Genomic DNA, 17731 nt, shown 5'->3' on the forward strand with positions numbered 1-17731 from the left:
AATGAAACATATGAGTTACTATGTATTATCACGTCATTCAAATAAAATAGGATCAAAAGTAACAACGGTTTATTTCAGAAGTAAAATAGTAATAATAATAAATAATAATATAATAATAAATAAATAATAATATAAAACAAGTATATATATACATTTTTCAGATAATAGGGAGTAAAGGTGGAAAATATACAAAAAGTGGGGGGAAGTAATCAAATCAATGATTGCATGAATGACAAAATAATAACAAAAAGTAATGATGATGATGATGATAAATAATAATAATAATAAAATGACAAAGAAAGTTTAGGTAAGGTGACTAATAGTTTGACGAATATCATTGACGATCATTTCTTCTTGTCGAGGTTCCAAAGCCACACTTCTGTTGTAAAACACTTGTTCATCTTTTTCCACTGTTTCCAAACATCTTGCCAAATAACGTTGTATTTCCTCGACTTCCAATAACTTGTAAGGGATTTGGAATTGATCGATTTCGTTCAATACACGAGTTGTCTTGATGTACTTGTCAAAGTTGATTACTGTATGACCAGAGGGTGTGGTTCGATGATTGCTGTTACCATCATCAATAAATGTCATATCGGTCAAATACACACCAAGGAAAGGAAGACAAGGAGCTACTGCTGTTTTCAATCGAGCACGGTATTCTGCAAAATTGCGTGAGGAGTCGGTCGCCCTATAAATTGGTTCCAACATGGCCTTATATTTTGTTGATAGATGATCCCATGATCTCTTGAGTCGTCTTATGCTCGTCGAATCCAGCGCCGAGCGTATTGCCATTAATGTGTTGTAGTTGTTCATTTGAAGACAGCACTATCAATACAAAAAAAAAAAAAAAATTATGATCATTAAATAATCATATCCCTTAATTTTTTTTCACCATTCTCTTTTTTAATCTACTTACATCTCCAACCTTGATCCAAAATTTGAGCATTTGAGCACGTCGTTTTGGTTCTTGTTCTCGTAGAATAGAATCAGAGATCCAGCTTGTCACTTGAGTACTTTTTTGAATCATTGCCTTGACATGAATAGCGGTGCTTTGACCAACCTTCTTTTTGAACTCTTGACCAATCATTTCATAAGGAGTAATTTGACAAAATAAGGCACTTTCCATCAAAGTAAATTGTCGAGCCAATTCCATACAGTCAAAATCGTTGACATGTACCAAATTGAGATTATTCTGGTTGATAGCTTTTCGAAGTGCGTTACGAAGAGACCGAGTAAGATTGATGGGAGGATAATTGAATTGTTCAGAAGATGATGAAGATGATGAGTTACTATGATGACTATCACTGCCAAACAAGGAGAGATCAGAGAACAAAGATGATCCAGAGGATAGTGACAAGTGACTGGAGGATGTTTTAGAGTGTAAAGGAGGTCGTAATGGATTATATTCGCTGATAGAGACATTGCTATTATTGACACCAAAAAGTGTAGATGTATGTGAAGTAGTTGTAGAACAAATGGCATAAGACATTTTTCGGTGTGAAATGGAATGACCACGAACTTCAAACTACAGAAAAAAAAAAACCTAGTTAATTCCTATTTTTTTTTTTTTTTTTTTGCCGTCAACTTACTGTTCGTTGAATCAAATCAATCATTCTTTTAGCAGGACCAGGCATAGCTTCTTGCATATCTTCAGTGGCCAAGGCCATAAGTTGATCTTCCACATCATCTTGTTCATAGCGATAGTAGGTTTCCAACCAAGTCTTGATCACATTGTAAACACGTAAACGGACAGGAACAAGGACACGATTTTTCCATAAATTCAAATCATCCTCAGATTGGAGTATTTCAGGTGGTGGTGCCAGTCGAAAGCGTTGAGTCAATAAATCCACAAAGGCTTCAGGAGTTGTAAACAAACGAAAGTTGTAAAAGAATGCGCGAGTAAACACCAAATCTATTGAAAAACAAAAATTTGATATCAGTTTAATTTTACCTTCCAATTATTATTATTTATATTCTTTTTTTTTTTTTTAAAAAAAAAAAAAGAAAATACCTGGAGACATTTCATGCAATGTCAATTTTTCTACCAATGCCTCTATGGTTGCTCCAGTCAAATGGCCGTCAGCGTTGGTGATCACTTCATCGGGAGAGAATGTTCGTTGTTTCAAGAACCAAGGTTCCTGATCCACCTTTACAAGTAAAAATATTTAATCAGGTTAGTATATATATATATATATAATATATATATATTGCTTGTTACCTTGGTTTCATTAGCTGAATTTCGATCTGCAGATTGTAATGACGATTGAGAAGAGACACGCTCGATGGACTTGTTGTCAGTTGATTCTTTGGCCAAAGATCCATTGGAAGCACGTTGATTTTCATCATATTTTTGTTTGATGGACATACGGAATGCAGTGACACTCATACCACGAGGGCGACGTGATTTTGATACAGTTGCTGACTTGTCAGAGGTTGGAGTTGATTTGCTACTTGTCAACTTCAGATCAGGTGGAGGTTCCATTGGAGATGGTGGAATAGGTGGTAAAGGTAACCTTTGTGATGACGATAATGGAGAGTGTTGTTGAACTGGATGAGATAAAACGGTAAGTGCATTGATAGAAGAAGATCGATGTCGAGAATTTCGTTGTTGTGATATATCAGCTTTTCCAGGAAGTTGGTGTCCAAGTGGGATGTCATCATCATATTCGTTAACAGGACTCATGGCCTCAGGTGTAGTCATAGGCGTTATGTTGAAAGAGTCTACTGAAGATCGTTGGGATAAGGGTCTTGACGCTCTGTTTGTTGATCCAACAGATGTAGTAAGGGATGATCGTGTGGTTGCTTGGGATCTTCTTTGTGTTGGAGGAGCATGAGATCTTGATGTTTTGCCATGATGAGATCGTGTGGACCGGCTACCCGTAGAAGATCGAGATTGGCTGCTTTCAGATAAAACGGAAGGAATACTTTGAGTACGATGACGTTGATAACCGTCTAAAATATCGTGGGCTACAGCGGATGATAATGCTGATGGTTCGGAGGATGAAGCTGCAGGTTGGCGTTCGCGAATTTCCAAATCTTCCACATCATTTTCGTAATCCTTATCTACTTTGTTGATCATAGCAGTGGGGCGCAGTTTTTGATTATGAAGATTAGATTGCACTGTTGTTGTTGTTGTTGTATGTGAAGAAGTTTTGTCGTTATCATCTGTATATACAGTTGGTGTATCAGCTGGTGTGGGTGGTAAATCGGTTGTTTCCGTTAATGTATGTGATTTCGTGGTAACATGAGAGCTAGTATCGTGATTGGTCACTGTGATGGATGAACTGTCGCTATCACCACTACCTTCGCTGTTGTATCGTCGTTGTAAAGCATTGAGACTTGTGACCTTTCTACCCAAAATACTAAGAGTTTGATTTCGTCTTGTATCCACCGAGTTTTCCAAACGATCTCTCATTTCATGAAGAGAAGAAGCAGTCAGGGGAGGTAAATCAAGAGATGGATCTTCCACATAGAGACATGTACGGATGCAGGAAGCACATTCATTTGTTGTTCGGATAACATTTTCACAGCTTGATTGTAAATGGTATAGATCGTCAGAATCATCAGAGTGTTGCCCTTTAGGACCCGTAAGCGCACGCACTGCTGTTACTAGATTCGTAATTGAACTATAAACTGCCTCCTTGGCCAAAACGAGTGCCACCAGATGGGGATCTTCCGGAATGACTGAGCAATGTTTGTAATCCAAATCACCAACGTTTGAACAAACATGTTCCACCACAGCTAAAAATGTTCGTACAGCTTCTACAGCCTTTCTTGTCATTTCCAACATATGAGTTGCCCGTTGTCGAGAAGATAAGAATTCTTCCACTGTAATCAGTAATGCGCGAATAAGTTCGTCAATTTCTGCTTGATGATCCAAGATTGTTTGAATGATATTTTGAGCATCCGGAAGAGGTACTACTTGAGCAATAAGTGATGCACTTGAAAGTCGAGCAGCCACTAATTGTTGTCGTAAATTGTTTGAAGAGTCTAAAGAAGTCAATGTATTTTGTGTGTAATTGTTGTCGTCCAGCGTATGTGTCAATTTGTTAGATGTGGAATCATCATTATTGCCTTGAGTGCTTTGATCATCATCGTCGTCATCATCATCATCGTCGTCATCGTCGTCATCATCATCATCACTGAGTGCTGGAAAGGAAGGGGTGATTGATCGTAATAGATTTTCGAATAAGGCCATATCCATGAGTAGTTGATTTGCCAAAGTAGGAATATCCTCTTGAACCTTAAGTCGTACTTGCTGATCATCATTGACATGATAAAGAGCTTGTAATTCTTTTCCTTTGAGGACTAATTTGCTGAGGGAAGCCAAAACACTTTTTCGTTGACGAGCCAATTCAGGATATGTCATCAATAGTGGACTATCTTTGCTAACCGTATTTGCAGCAGTCAATACAGATCGAATAGAAGAGACAACTTGAAAAATGACGAGTTGAATATTGCTATTTATATGATGTTGATCACAATCTTCTACCAAATCTGAAATACGATTACTAACATCTTCCAATAAGTAATCTAAATTGAGAGTATTTTTATAGTTCTTGTTGATATTCTTGGTAGCATTTGTTGATTTTTGACGATCTTCATCTAATAAAGCCCTTGCAAGCTCAACACGATTTGATATATGTTGTTTATCACTATTGAATGAACCATTTGATGATTGGGAGGAAGATCGATGTAACTATAGAGATAAAAATAACCAAACAAATTAGTTCATGTTTATCAAAGATAAAAGGTACTAAGGCACGCGATGTGATGGTTACACCAAGATGATAGTTTTGTTTCTGAACTTACCATAGAATGGCTGACATTTGTAGCGTGGTTGATAGAAGATAAAGGTTGCACAGATATGTTTTCGGAAGGTTCAATCAAACCAGTTGTAGAAGATAATAAACGTCGCCGCCAAGCTTCAAATTCTTGTAGTTGAGTTGTATCTTGTATATCTTCATAATCAGTAGAGTGACGTTGTAATTCGCCTAATCGGCCCACATAATTTGAAGGAAACCAACCTCGAAGTCCGTCAGTAACACCATCCCACCATCCCGATTCGTCACGATTGTAAACTTCAATGATGGCACCACGTTGGAAGAATAAACAGGCAGATACATTGTCAGCAGGCGCATTAGCGGGAAAAAAGTCATGAAGAGCTTGTACAAAATGAGAGGGAAGAAGTTCAGGAGATAGAGGAGTTGTGATAGGTGAAGTAGGTAAAAGAATAGGGGAAGAAGTCATGATATATATATATATAAAATAAAATAAAAAAAAGTAGGGAATGTCTTGTATGATTATACGGTTTTCTTCTTTTTAATAAAGTAATAAGAATATGCGTTTCATATAATTTTCAACATACAACAAAAAAAAAAAGATAATATGGTATATAAAAAAAAACAATGGGGGGAGGAAGAAAAAAAAAAAAAGAAGGAAGGAAGGAAGAAAAGAAAAGAAAAAAAAAAAAAAAGGTGAGAAAAATGTAGGGTAAGCGGTGTTTGAAGCCAACTGAAAAGGCTTTAATTGTTCACGAAAAAGGGGATGAAGTAAAAATAAATACACACACATTATCATTTTACTTCTCTCTCTCCCTCACTCCTTAAATATATATATCTATATAATATCCCCTAAACAATAATAATAATAATGATGACGATATATAACTATATGATGATGATGATGAATGAATTCCCTTGATATCAATAAAATAAAAAAAAAGATCTACAACTATATATAATTATATATATAATTATGTATATCTTTTCTCCTATTCTATAATCATACCATTTAACATATTCGTTTATAAACACCGATCATCTCTTTTAATTTCTATTTGAGTTGTTACTTTTTAAGGCACAAAGACCCACTAGGTGATTTATAGAAAGGTACGCCACTCTTTCTTTCTCCTGCTCCCCCCCTTTTATATACCCCCTTTACTTTTTACATATATATATATATTCAATACTTTCTTTTTTTTTATATATATTTCAATTATAAACAAGCATGTTTCAAGGGCGGTTACAGGTATTAACCAATGTTTAAAAAACGTTAGGTTTGATATGATCTGTCAACCAACCTTTTTTTTTTTTTTTTTTTTTTTACTAAACTCAAAATAGAAGTCTATTTGAGTATCCGCTATTAAATTTTGATAAATTACTAAAAAGATGAAAATCATCTTTATTATTTTTTTTTTTTTTTAGATCGACCTTTCTATTCAATGATGAACAATGAACATATAACAAAAAGAATATCCATTAACAGTATCATAATAAATAAATATAATAAATATGGGTTTCCTTTTTTTTTTTTTTTTTTTTTTTTTTTACTTTTTTAGAATAATCGATATGGAAATAAAAATTTTGTACCTGAAACCTTATAATTTCTCATGAAAAAAAAAAAAACCTTTGTCCAAAACAAATAATAGTACTTATGATGAAAGGAGGCGTCATCCTTTGATTTTATTGATACAATTGAGATAAAAATCACGCCAATATCATTTATTATTTTAAAAAGAAAAAAAAACCTCGTTTTATAGATTTAAAAAAATACTTTTTCTGTCATAGTTCCAAAAGATAAAAGAACATCCGATATACTTTTTTCATCAACCGCTCGCATGGTGTCCTATCAATTCGCGTGTATCTTTTTGTTTCCTTCATTCATGATTTCCCTCAAGTGTAACCCAATCTTTTATTCCGTTATTAGACATTTATATATATTTTTTCATTTTCATCCATAAAGACTTTCTCTTTTTCCACTTCCATATCTTCGGAACTATAACTTTACCTTCTTTTTTTTTTATTCCTGTTCCCTGGGAAAAAAAAATATCTCATTACTGCCTAAAAATCCCAATCCATCAATGAGTCTATTAACAATCATCAGTCATTATAATATTTATCATCTATATAAACTTTTTATCTCATCATCATCATCGTCATTTTCTTCTTCATCTTCATCACAATATTCACTATCATCACCATCACCATCATCATATATATATATATATAAAAAGAGCTTCGACTTGTTGCTTGATTGTTTACCTGTTGTTTCAACAATAAGGTAAAAAAAAAAAAAAAATCTCGGTGCCAAAAAAGGAAGTGATCTACAGATTTGCCCCTATGAACCCCTTACAAACAAATACCATCGGTTGACTTCAAAAAAAAAACCCTCAAAGTGGAAAAATGATAATCATACAGAGTGAGCATAAAAATTCTTTTTAACCAAAATTGTTTCATGTTTTGTTGATCTTTCAATGTCGTATATTCAGTATAAAGGAAGTAGGGTAATAAAACACAAAGGTATTTATTGATTTGATAAAATAAGATAATATGTAGCAATGCAAAAAAATAAAAATAAAAAAAATAAAATAGAAAACGGAATCCTTCTACATCTAGATCCTAGATATATATAACAAAGGAAGAATAAATAGTAACACAAAGGTCTAATAGTAATAGAATAATAATAATAATAAAGAGTACAAATAATATAGTAAACAAAAAACAAAAAAAAAAAAAGAATGATAATATACAACTAAACTAACATCTTAGTTGGCACTGAGAGATTGTTGATGGACCAATTCACTATAAACACCATTGAGTTTCAATAATTCGAAATGAGAACCTTGTTCGATCACACGACCATCCTTGATAACACAAATCATATCAGCACCTTGAATAGTAGATAGACGATGAGCAATTGTGATTGTTGTACGACCACTATCCTTTTCATCCAAAATCTTATCAATTGCTGCTTGTACCAATTTTTCGGATTCACTATCCAATGCACTAGTAGCTTCATCCAATAAGAGAATCTTTGGCTTTCGAATCAATGCACGAGCAATGGCAATACGTTGTTTCTGTCCACCAGATAATTGACCTATTAAATAAAAAAAAAAGAAAATAAATAAATATACATTGATGATCACCTTTTTTTTTTTGTCCATCTTCTATGACTTACTTCCTTTATCACCAACACGAGTATTATAACCTTGAGGTAATCCCATGATGAATTTATGAATATTTGCTGATTTACAAGCTTCTTCAACTTCTTCTTGACTAACAGTTTTATGTTCTTCCACACCATATCGAATATTGTCGCCAATAGAAAGATCAAACAGAGTGGGTTCTTGACCAACTAAAGCCATATGACTACGTAAGTTGCCAAGAGTAAACGAATTTGCATTATGATCATCCACACGAACACTTCCATTAAGAGGGTCATACCAACGTTGAAGCATACCGATCGTCGTGCTTTTACCACAACCGGAAGGACCTGTATTGAATTGAATAAGTAATAATAATAAGTATCTTCACAGTAACTATCAATAGGTTTTAGTGACTTACCGACAAGAGCAATAGTAGTGTTTGCCTTTCCATGCAAGTTGAATTCACCATTGAAAATAGGAACATCAGGTCGAGCAGGATAACGGAAGGTAATATTTTCAAAGTCAACGTTGCCATTAATAGTTTCAGGTTCAATACCTTCCAATTCAGGATCAATCTTGGGAGTACGATCCATCACTTCAAAGGTGGCAATGGCTGAAATCTTGGCTTTGGCGAAAACAGATGTGAAGACAGAAGCACGACCAACACCTTGAGCAGAGATCATGACCACCATCATTGTTGTCTAATTGTTTTTTTTTTTTTAACAAGAAAGGAGATTGTTAGTATATTATACGCGGAAAAAGTTATAATATTTAGTACTTACAAACATTTGCAAGAAAGAAATCGTACAATTATCCATCAAACGAATACCAGCATAAAAGGCGACAGCATTAGTGTAAATATTGATACCTTGATGTAAACCATAACCTAACGAAGCAGTGATTGCCTTGTTGCGAGCCAATTGGTGAGGACGTTCTGTTGCCTTGTAAAATCGATCTTCGAAATGTTGTTGACGATGAAGGGAAGCGACAGTACGGATTTCCTTGATAGCTTCACCAGCAACTTCACCACTTTGTTCGTTAGCCTTTTTTGTCTTGTCTTCGAAACCACGATGGATCCTGGATTCATAAGCGGTGGCAAACATGATGAAGGGTGCCATACAAAGAATAATCAATGTTAAAGTCCAACTGTGAGAGAAGGCAATGGCGAGACCTATGAGTGTGTAAAAAAAAAAAAAAAAATCCAACTGTCAATATTCAATCAAAACAAACTATCAAGTATTATTTTTTTTTCCTTTTCTAATTACCAGTGATACCAGTGACACAAATTTGAGTAACATCACCCCAAGTCTTAGTGACAAGTTCATTTACATTCTTGGCATCAATAGCAAGTTTGGAAGTAAGAGCACCAACGGTATGTTCTTCATCATCAAAGAAACCAGTTTCTTGACGCAAGTAGGCTTGGAAGATTTGACCACGAAGACGTTTTGTATAATGTTCACCAGCAGTTTCAAAAGATATCAACTGGACAGAGAAACCACCAAAGGCAGCAATACCAATAATCAAGAACAAGAATGCATACAAGTTAGCCCCTTGAACTGGAGCAGGAGCCATTTCAGAAGGAGGTTTAAACATGATGATATTCAAAACTTGAGCAAACACAAGAGCGAAACAGGGAAACACAGCACCAGCGATAGCTGCACCAATAACACCAGTGACAAGATAATGCCATTCAGGACGCATTTGCTTGATGACCCGTTTGAAAGGAGTACGTTGCTTGGAAGCCAATTTCTTTTCTTCAAGTTCTTTCTTGAGTTTAAGTTCATAGGCATCTACAGCGGATGTACGACTGTTCATCTTAACAAGATCCACAGAGCCACGTTTTTCAGTAACAATTTGAATTTCTTGGGCCTTTTCCAATTCAGCTTGTTCTTGTTTCAACAAAGTGTCTTCATCTATTTCAGATTCGATAAAGTTGGTTTCTCCGAGAGCAATTTCTTGTTTCTTGACTAATTCAGCATAAACACCACCTTGAGCTAAGAGTTCATTGTGAGTTCCTTGTTCAACCAAATCACCTTGATCCATCACCACAATAAGATCAGCATTTCGAATAGTAGATAAACGATGAGCAATCACAATAGTAGTACGGTCAGCAGAGGCAGCATCCAAAGCTTTTTGAACAAGACGTTCTGATTGAGTATCCAGAGCAGAAGTAGCTTCATCCAATAATAAGATAGAAGGGTTTTTCAAAATAGCACGAGCAATAGCAATACGTTGTTTTTGACCACCAGAGAGTAATCCAGTTCCACCAATCATAGTGTCATAACCTTGAGGTAACTGAGTAATAAACAAATGACAATTGGCTTTTTTGCAAGCTTCCACCATTTCATCATGAGTCACTTCACGAGTAGCACCCATCATTAAATTTTGCTTGATTGACATATTGAAGAGAACAGGTTCTTGAGAGACAACACCAATTTGACGACGTAACCAAGCGACATTATAATCCTTCAGATCCTTGCCATCCAAAAGAACTTGACCTTCAATAGGATCATAAAACCGTTGTAACAGAGAGATACTTGTACTTTTACCGGAACCAGATGGGCCAACAAAAGCGACAGTCATACCAGGATGAATCTTGAGATTAAGCTTTTTGAGAATAGTGATGTCAGGTCGAGTAGGATAAACGAACTTGATATCACGGAATTCAATGTCACCATGAACCTTTTCGAGAGTCAATCCTTCTTTGGAGTCGGAATCAATTTCAGGTACACGATCAATAGTCGCGAAAATCTTGTATGCGGCTCCCGCAGCACTTGACACAGCAGAAATATTGGGAGGTAGTTGTAAAAGAGCGATAGCACCGATAATCATGGCAAAGAATACAATCAATACTTGAGAAGCATCGAATTCACCTGCCATCACCAAGTGAGAACCATACCAGAAAGCCAACCCGTAAGTACTGAAAAGAATAAACATAAAAGTACCAAAACCAAAACCAAGAACACGACCGCGCATAATACCAACGTCACGAGCATGGACCAATTCTTGATCATAACGCTTGAAGAATCGATTTTGGATAGAGAATGCAGAAACAGTACGAATACCAGCAAAAGCTTGCTCAACAACGGATCCAGCATCAGCATAAGAATCTTGAGCCTTGAGAGTATATTTGGTGATGAAATAACCCATCGCAGCACCAGCACCAGCTAACAATGGCATCGTAGCAAGCATAACAGCAGCCATTTTAGGACCTTTAACGAAGGCGATGATAAAACCAGAAATAAATTGAGCAATAGCAGCAACAAAGAGACCAAATTTTTCAGAAATACCATCTTGAATAAGTTGAGTATCTGCAGCCAATCGAGTAGTCAATGAACCTTCTTCTGCTTTATCGAACCAACCCATTTCTTGACGAAGGATAGCGTGAACATAAGCAGTACGGATTCTTCGTGTTTGTCGTTCTGTTTTTTTTTTTTAAGGAAAAAAAAAAAAAAGAAAGATCGTAAATTTGGATTAGTTCATCAAATCATGATAATAATAAAAATAACGATGTTTTTTTTTTATCTTACCTCCAGTCCAGACCCAGAAAGCATTTGTAAGATAGGCAGCAATCAAAACCGCAGTTCCCATATAAACAAATGTGAGAATCAAGCCCATAGTAGCATCCAAACCTTTGTTAGAGGGTTCACATACAGCACCAGGCATCATTGTAGCAGAAAAGGTAGATTGTACTTGACCAAGGAAGTTACCAAAGATAACAATTGTAGCAGGTTGTATAGCACCAATACCAGCAGAGAAGATACAGGCCAAAGCAATCAAAGCTAAATCACCAGCAGTAGCGAATCGAAATAGGCGATAAATAGGTACAGAAGGTTCCTTCTTTTTCTTTTCCTTCTTTTTCTTCTTGCCATTCTTTTCGTCAAGATTGGAATCACCATCGTTATTCTGTGTTGTTTGTTGGATTGGTAACTCTTCAATGTCAGAAATATGTTTTTCGTCTAATGAATTTGAATTGGAGCCATTGGTATGAATAGTAGTAGTAGTCGTGACTACATTTTGAGTAGTACGTTCACCTTGTACAGTATGCGTTGAAGATACAGTCGATGGAGGTGAACCTGTCATCGTATATGGTTAAAACAAAATATTAATAAAAATACAAAAAAAAAAAGATAATATATATATATATGTATAAAAAAAAAGTGTAGAGAAAAAGAAAGAAAGAAAGGAAAAAGAGATCAGGAAAAAAATATCCTTTTTGTATTTAAAAGAGGTGCGGATTTTCAAACACGGATAGCCGAGTTCCGGTCCAATGAAATGATTCGATTATCTGCGCGCCGAGTGCAGATAATTGACTAGACAATAGGCATATATGCCTTCTTTTTTTGATCTACTTACTATTACTGGAAGTTTTATAATTTTTATTACTACTTTCTAATGCATAAACATATATATATAGAAAAGAAATTTGATTTAAATCAATAAGTTAGAGTAAACTATTTCAATGATTTGATTTGAATACGTAGGATGTTCCCGGGCTGCAAATACAAAAAGGGTAATTCGTATTCAATCTATAATAATGTGATTTCTTATATTACGAATGGGTTTATCGGACAAAAATGAAAAATATGAATCAAAAAAAAAAAAAAACGTTGAATAGGATTGAATAAAGTTTTGAGTACTAAATTGATTCCGACTAAAGAAATTCGGCACCTCTTCCCATTCAAAACCATCTAAAATAGGAAACCGGAAATTCAAAGACGGTGCACACGCCGAAAAAAAATCAGAAGTTGTTTATTTTTATCAAAGACATCAATTTCAAATCATTTTCTAAGGTCTCTAAGTCTAATTCTAACATTTGTTGTCGTTTCCTATTGGATCAACGTAAAAAAAAAAAAAAAAGAATTGGTTAATCATTCAAATATTGTTTGAATTTGTTTTTTTTTTTTTGATTTTTTACCTATTCTTTTCCTTCACGGTTTCAGGTACAGCTTGATCATATCCAGGTTTATTCATTTTTTCCTTGATTTTTTCCAAATCCAGTTTGGCTTTGTTCAATTTCTTGTTCAATAATTTATTCTTGTTAGCGATAGCAGATTGAAGATCAGATCCATTTGCAGCTGCTTTTTCTAATTGAGCACGAATGATTTCCTCAGTGGGTACAAGGATTTTCAAATTACTATTGATAACTTTCACAGTCCATTGACCAGTAGATGGTATCTTATAATAATAATAATAAAAAGAGAAAAATAAGAACCGTATTTTTTTATTTTTATTTTATTTTGACTTACATCTTGCTGTTGAATTTCAATGGATGATGCCTTGACAAATTTCTTGATATCATTCAAATAAAGTTGAAGAGGTCCATTAGGATCATGAAGCTTCGTATCATCACACCAAATGATAAATGGTAGCTCCTTGCCAATACTAATCTGATGACCTTGGCGCAATGATCTTGACGCATGGATAATAGATAAAACAACCTGGAAATGGAAAAGAATAATTAAAATCAGTTAGTTTGGATCATCACCCATTCTTATAAACATTACCTTGAAATGTTTTTCAATATCTTCGTCATAATGCTGTGAGAATAGCTGTGGACTGGGATATTGTTCCAACATGATACTAGGAGGTCGATCAACACTTGTCATTGCTGGTACTCTTTCTTTCATATGTTGCCACAATTCCTATTGCAGATGAAATGATGAGATTTCATAGCCGATTTCTTTGATAAATGAATTCAAATTACCTCAGTAACAAAAGGCATAAATGGGTGAGCCAAACGTAAAGATACATCCATACAAGTCCTTAATGTAGAGAGTATAGAAATCTAAATAAAAATAAAATAAATAAATAAATATGAAACAGTCATCACACGAATAAAACCATTTGACATCAAATTTTACCTTTTCATGATAATTCATATCCTTATTATTCAAATTTGTCTTTGCGAATTCCACATAAACATCACATACATCTTCCACAATAAATCGTCGTACGACATCGGCTGCTTCAAATAGTCGATAGCTTTCAAATCCTTGTTGACATTTCATCACCGTATCGGCCATCCGGGAGAGAATAAATCGATCGACAAGAGAAAGTTGTTCAATTGCCGGAAGAGCATGATTAGATCCTAAATCTTCATTTTCTAATCGACCAAGACCAAATTTGAAGAGATTCCATAGTTTATTGCAAAAATAAGATGTTTGGATCACATTGGATATATCAAGATTGATTTGCCGTGTCTAAAAATAAAAAAATAAAAAAAAATATGAGTTTCTATAATTTTTTTTAATCTCTGGTTGATTTAATCTTTACCTGCTGCGTATACGCGATTAAAGCGTATCTCAACGAGTCCGTGCCACAAGCGGGAATACCATTTGGATATTCCTTTTCTAAATTGCGAATGCTCCTATAAAAGTCAAAAAAACGTGAAAAAAAAAAATCAGTCGTTTCGGATCCACTCGGCACCTATTTTACCGAAACTCCGTGTTACCTTCCGATTTCCTTTTCTGGTAGATTGCCACTGTAGAGGTTACTTTTCAAAGTATCTAGATCTACACCTTGTATGACATGAAGAGGATCAATCACATTTCCTAATGATTTCGACATCTTACGGCCCTGTGCATCACGTACCTTAAAAAAAAAGGTATTAGACAGTTTCGATCTTACATAACTCAATTTGATATACTTACCATGCCGTGAAGGTATATATCTTGAAATGGAGGTGATTGGACAAAATGATTGCAAAGCATAGCCATACGTGCCACCCAGAAGAATAGAATATCGAAACCAGTTTCCATAACTTGAAGTGGGTATCGTTCCTATCAATAAAAAAGTCACTTTCAGTTGACAGATCGCTGGCTGAAACTGTATATTTTTCTTCTTCTTACTGGTATTGATAATTCATTCGATTTTCCTTTCCATCCCAAAGCAGATAAAGGTAATAAAGCTGAAGAAAACCATGTATCAAGAACATCTTGATCCTATATAATAACAGAAGTTTTTTTTTTTAAAAAAAAAGGAGTATTAGCATCCTAATATTTCTTCCATATCCTTTGTTCTTTAGTTTACCTTCAAAAGGCGATATGGCGTATCTGACGAATAACCCTTTTTCTGTAATAGAGCAGTTGCTTCCATATTTGCCTTGTCTTCGTCCTGTGCTACAACCCAGAGTTCTATTTCGATAGATTGAGTCAGTTTAACATTTCTCTCTTTTTTTTTTCTTTTTGTAATTTGTAATTTACCTTCTGTCGACTTTGTATCATCTAGTATATCAATTTGATAAGCAGGAATTTCGTGACCCCACCAGAGTTGTCGAGAAACACACCAATCTTGAATATTGTCTAACCAACGATACCATTCTTGTACATGATGAGTAGGATAGATATTCATAGCACCTAATTCAACTTGATGTTTTGATATATAAGCCAAATCTTTGCATTTGACATACCTATTGACAAACCCACGTACACAAAAGAAAAAAGAATGATAAGAAGGTCATCAAACTTGTAAATCCATTTTTTTTTTTTACCACTGAGGTTGAAGTAAAGGTTCAATAATATCGCCTGATCTCGAACATACAGCAATACGCATAGCATGTTTATCATCCTTGCCTTGGTAATGACCCAATTGTTTCAATCGGTCGATAACAGTCTGTCGAACATCAAATCTATCTTGGCCAACCAATTCTTCTATCCCGCAGTTATTATTCAATTTCCCAAGCTTGTCAAAAACAGATACGATAGGTAAATTATGTCGTTTGGCGCAGGCGTAATCATTTGGATCATGAGCAGGTGTTATCTAGTTTAAATATATCAAAAAAAAAAGATTAAGAGTTGATCGAGAATTTTCATTCTTTTCCCTATCTTTATCATCTTTCTTTTCATTTACTTTTACAACACCGGTTCCAAATTCCATATCCACCAAGTGTTCGTCGCATATAATAGGTAATGTCTTTTTTAGTAAAGGATGATACACTTGTTTTCCATGAAGTTCCTAATATACAAAAGACAATTACGATTTTTAATGTTCAATTTACCTATTCCTTTTTTTTTTGTTTGTTACCTTGTAGCGAGGATCATCAGGATGTACAGCAATGGCGCAATCACCAAGCATTGTTTCAATTCTTGTTGTAGATATCACCAACTTTTCAATTCCACCAGGAGAAGGGTTCACAACGGGGTAGGTAAATTGATGCAATACGCCAAATTCAACGCTACAAAAAGAGGAAGATTATTAATATAATGTATTTGTTCTATTTGAGTTGAGATTCTTCTTATTTTACCCTTTCGTTTTGCCAGGTAGTTGTAAAAAGGTACTACCTTGAATATCGATATAATCCACCTAAGAAAAAAAAATACAAGGAAAAAAATTAGCATTGATATTTTATTGTGCCCTTTTTGGTATTTTTTTTTTTTTTTTTTTTTTGTTCTACACATACTTCAATATCAGAGATCACAGTTTCCAAAGCACAACACCAGTTGACCAATCTTGTATCCCGATATATCAGACCATCCTTGAACATTTGCATAAAGGCATTTTGAACAGCTTGATAACGAGGTTCGTCAATGGTAAAATAGGTATCATTCCAAGAGACTGAAGCACCCATACGTCGTATTTGCTGAAGAATATGATCCCCATACTTTCGTCGCCATTTCCATACTTCACCTACGAAAGCTTCTCTACCTAAATCATGCCTGGTTTGTCGTCTGTCCCGCATAAGCATTTTCTCTACCACTGATTGAGTACCAATACCAGCATGATCAGTTCCTGGAATCCATTTAACATTATCGCCTTTCATTCTTCGCCACCGAACAAGTGCATCCTCGATACTGAAAGTGAGAGCATGTCCAATGTGAAGTGAACCTGTAACATTGGGTGGAGGTGTAATCATCGTAAACTCCTTGTTGTTGTTGTTATTCTTTGTAGGATAGTAATCCGCACTGCTTGAAGTAAAAAAACCGCGAGATTCCCACCAATCGTACCAACCTTCTTCTACTTTTTTAGAGTCATAGGACGGAAGCATTGGTTTGTTTGGTTTAGTCGTTCTTGTCGTTGATTCCGTTGTTGTACTTGCTAACGATCGACGTAAAAGATATCGTGTTCCAGGAGTGTAAAGCGACCGCTTCCAGGATGGACCCAAGGAAAAGTAGGTCGCCATATTAAAAAAAAAAGGTTCACCAATCGAAAAGAATGAAATAAAGAAAGAAGAGTTTAAAAAAAAAATGGAAGAGGGGTAGAACCGAGTACACTGACTACTACAAAAATAAAGTCCGCATTGAAACGAAAAAAAAAATCCTTGGTAGCAAGTCACATACAATCCAATTCATGCAACCCTGCAAGCTTAAGGTACCTTACTTCTGGGTTTCAGGGACATTCTAAAAAAACTATAATATAAAATAGTATTTTCTATTGAGAGACAGAACTGAATATATTAATCGTTTTGTAGCTTTCTTTTTATTATTGTGTTATCATATTGTTACTTTTTTTTCTTCTTTTGTAGAGCTGTTTGTGTTTAGCTTTGACCAATAAGATTTGACAAAAGACGCGACGCGTCGGAGAATGAAGCGAACCAGACAAAAAAAAAAAAAAAACTAGATCACTGCGCTTTTCCTTGTCTAAAAGCACTTCTTGTTCAACTTTGATTAACTAATATTATGAGCGATTTACAAGGCGCTACTGCACGATTTATTGTATTATTTACGGCTCAAAAATTGAAAAAACACAAAACTTGGCAAGATGGTAAGCACTGTTGAATTATTTTACAGCTCTGTGATTTATTGATTTTAACTATTTTCAACTTAGGAACAATCACATATTATAGCTTGAACAGAAAAGTAG

The 17731-nt window shown here is 34.9% G+C and overlaps 3 protein-coding genes across 3 annotated transcripts; all 3 read right to left on the reverse strand.

Moving 5' to 3' along the window:
• Positions 1-303: 303 nt before the first annotated feature.
• BX664DRAFT_264383 (ras guanine nucleotide exchange factor domain-containing protein) lies at positions 304-5253 on the reverse strand (the record flags this gene model as incomplete). Its single annotated transcript, XM_051540813.1, has 9 exons — positions 304-828; positions 920-1412; positions 1547-1557; positions 1593-1793; positions 1854-1858; positions 2015-2141; positions 3179-3993; positions 4147-4536; positions 4896-5253. The coding sequence occupies 9 exons, from the start codon at positions 5251-5253 to the stop codon at positions 304-306; spliced, it is 2925 nt and encodes a 974-aa protein (XP_051399183.1).
• Positions 5254-7206: 1953 nt separating this feature from the next.
• On the reverse strand, positions 7207-12013 carry BX664DRAFT_299251 (P-loop containing nucleoside triphosphate hydrolase protein; the record flags this gene model as incomplete). The annotated part of the gene is made up of 6 exons (XM_051542298.1): positions 7207-7881; positions 7963-8277; positions 8349-8631; positions 8713-9101; positions 9196-11352; positions 11461-12013. The coding sequence occupies 6 exons, from the start codon at positions 12011-12013 to the stop codon at positions 7550-7552; spliced, it is 4029 nt and encodes a 1342-aa protein (XP_051399184.1). The 3' UTR covers positions 7207-7549.
• A 546-nt stretch (positions 12014-12559) lies between these two features.
• On the reverse strand, positions 12560-17115 carry BX664DRAFT_336053 (tRNA synthetases class I-domain-containing protein). The gene is made up of 17 exons (XM_051546015.1): positions 16332-17115; positions 16176-16234; positions 15956-16106; positions 15782-15886; positions 15423-15691; positions 15136-15341; positions 14963-15066; positions 14782-14874; positions 14584-14712; positions 14385-14524; positions 14207-14300; positions 13795-14133; positions 13638-13718; positions 13438-13575; positions 13180-13371; positions 12849-13108; positions 12560-12759 (listed from the first exon to the last, which is right to left on the reverse strand). Exons 1-17 carry the CDS (start codon positions 17049-17051, stop codon positions 12672-12674), a joined length of 3168 nt encoding a protein of 1055 aa, XP_051399185.1. The 5' UTR covers positions 17052-17115; the 3' UTR covers positions 12560-12671.
• Positions 17116-17731: the final 616 nt, after the last annotated feature.

The sequence above is a fragment of the Halteromyces radiatus genome (assembly GCF_025201355.1).
Source record: "Halteromyces radiatus strain CBS 162.75 chromosome Unknown BX664scaffold_5, whole genome shotgun sequence".
Taxonomy (NCBI): domain Eukaryota; kingdom Fungi; phylum Mucoromycota; class Mucoromycetes; order Mucorales; family Cunninghamellaceae; genus Halteromyces; species Halteromyces radiatus.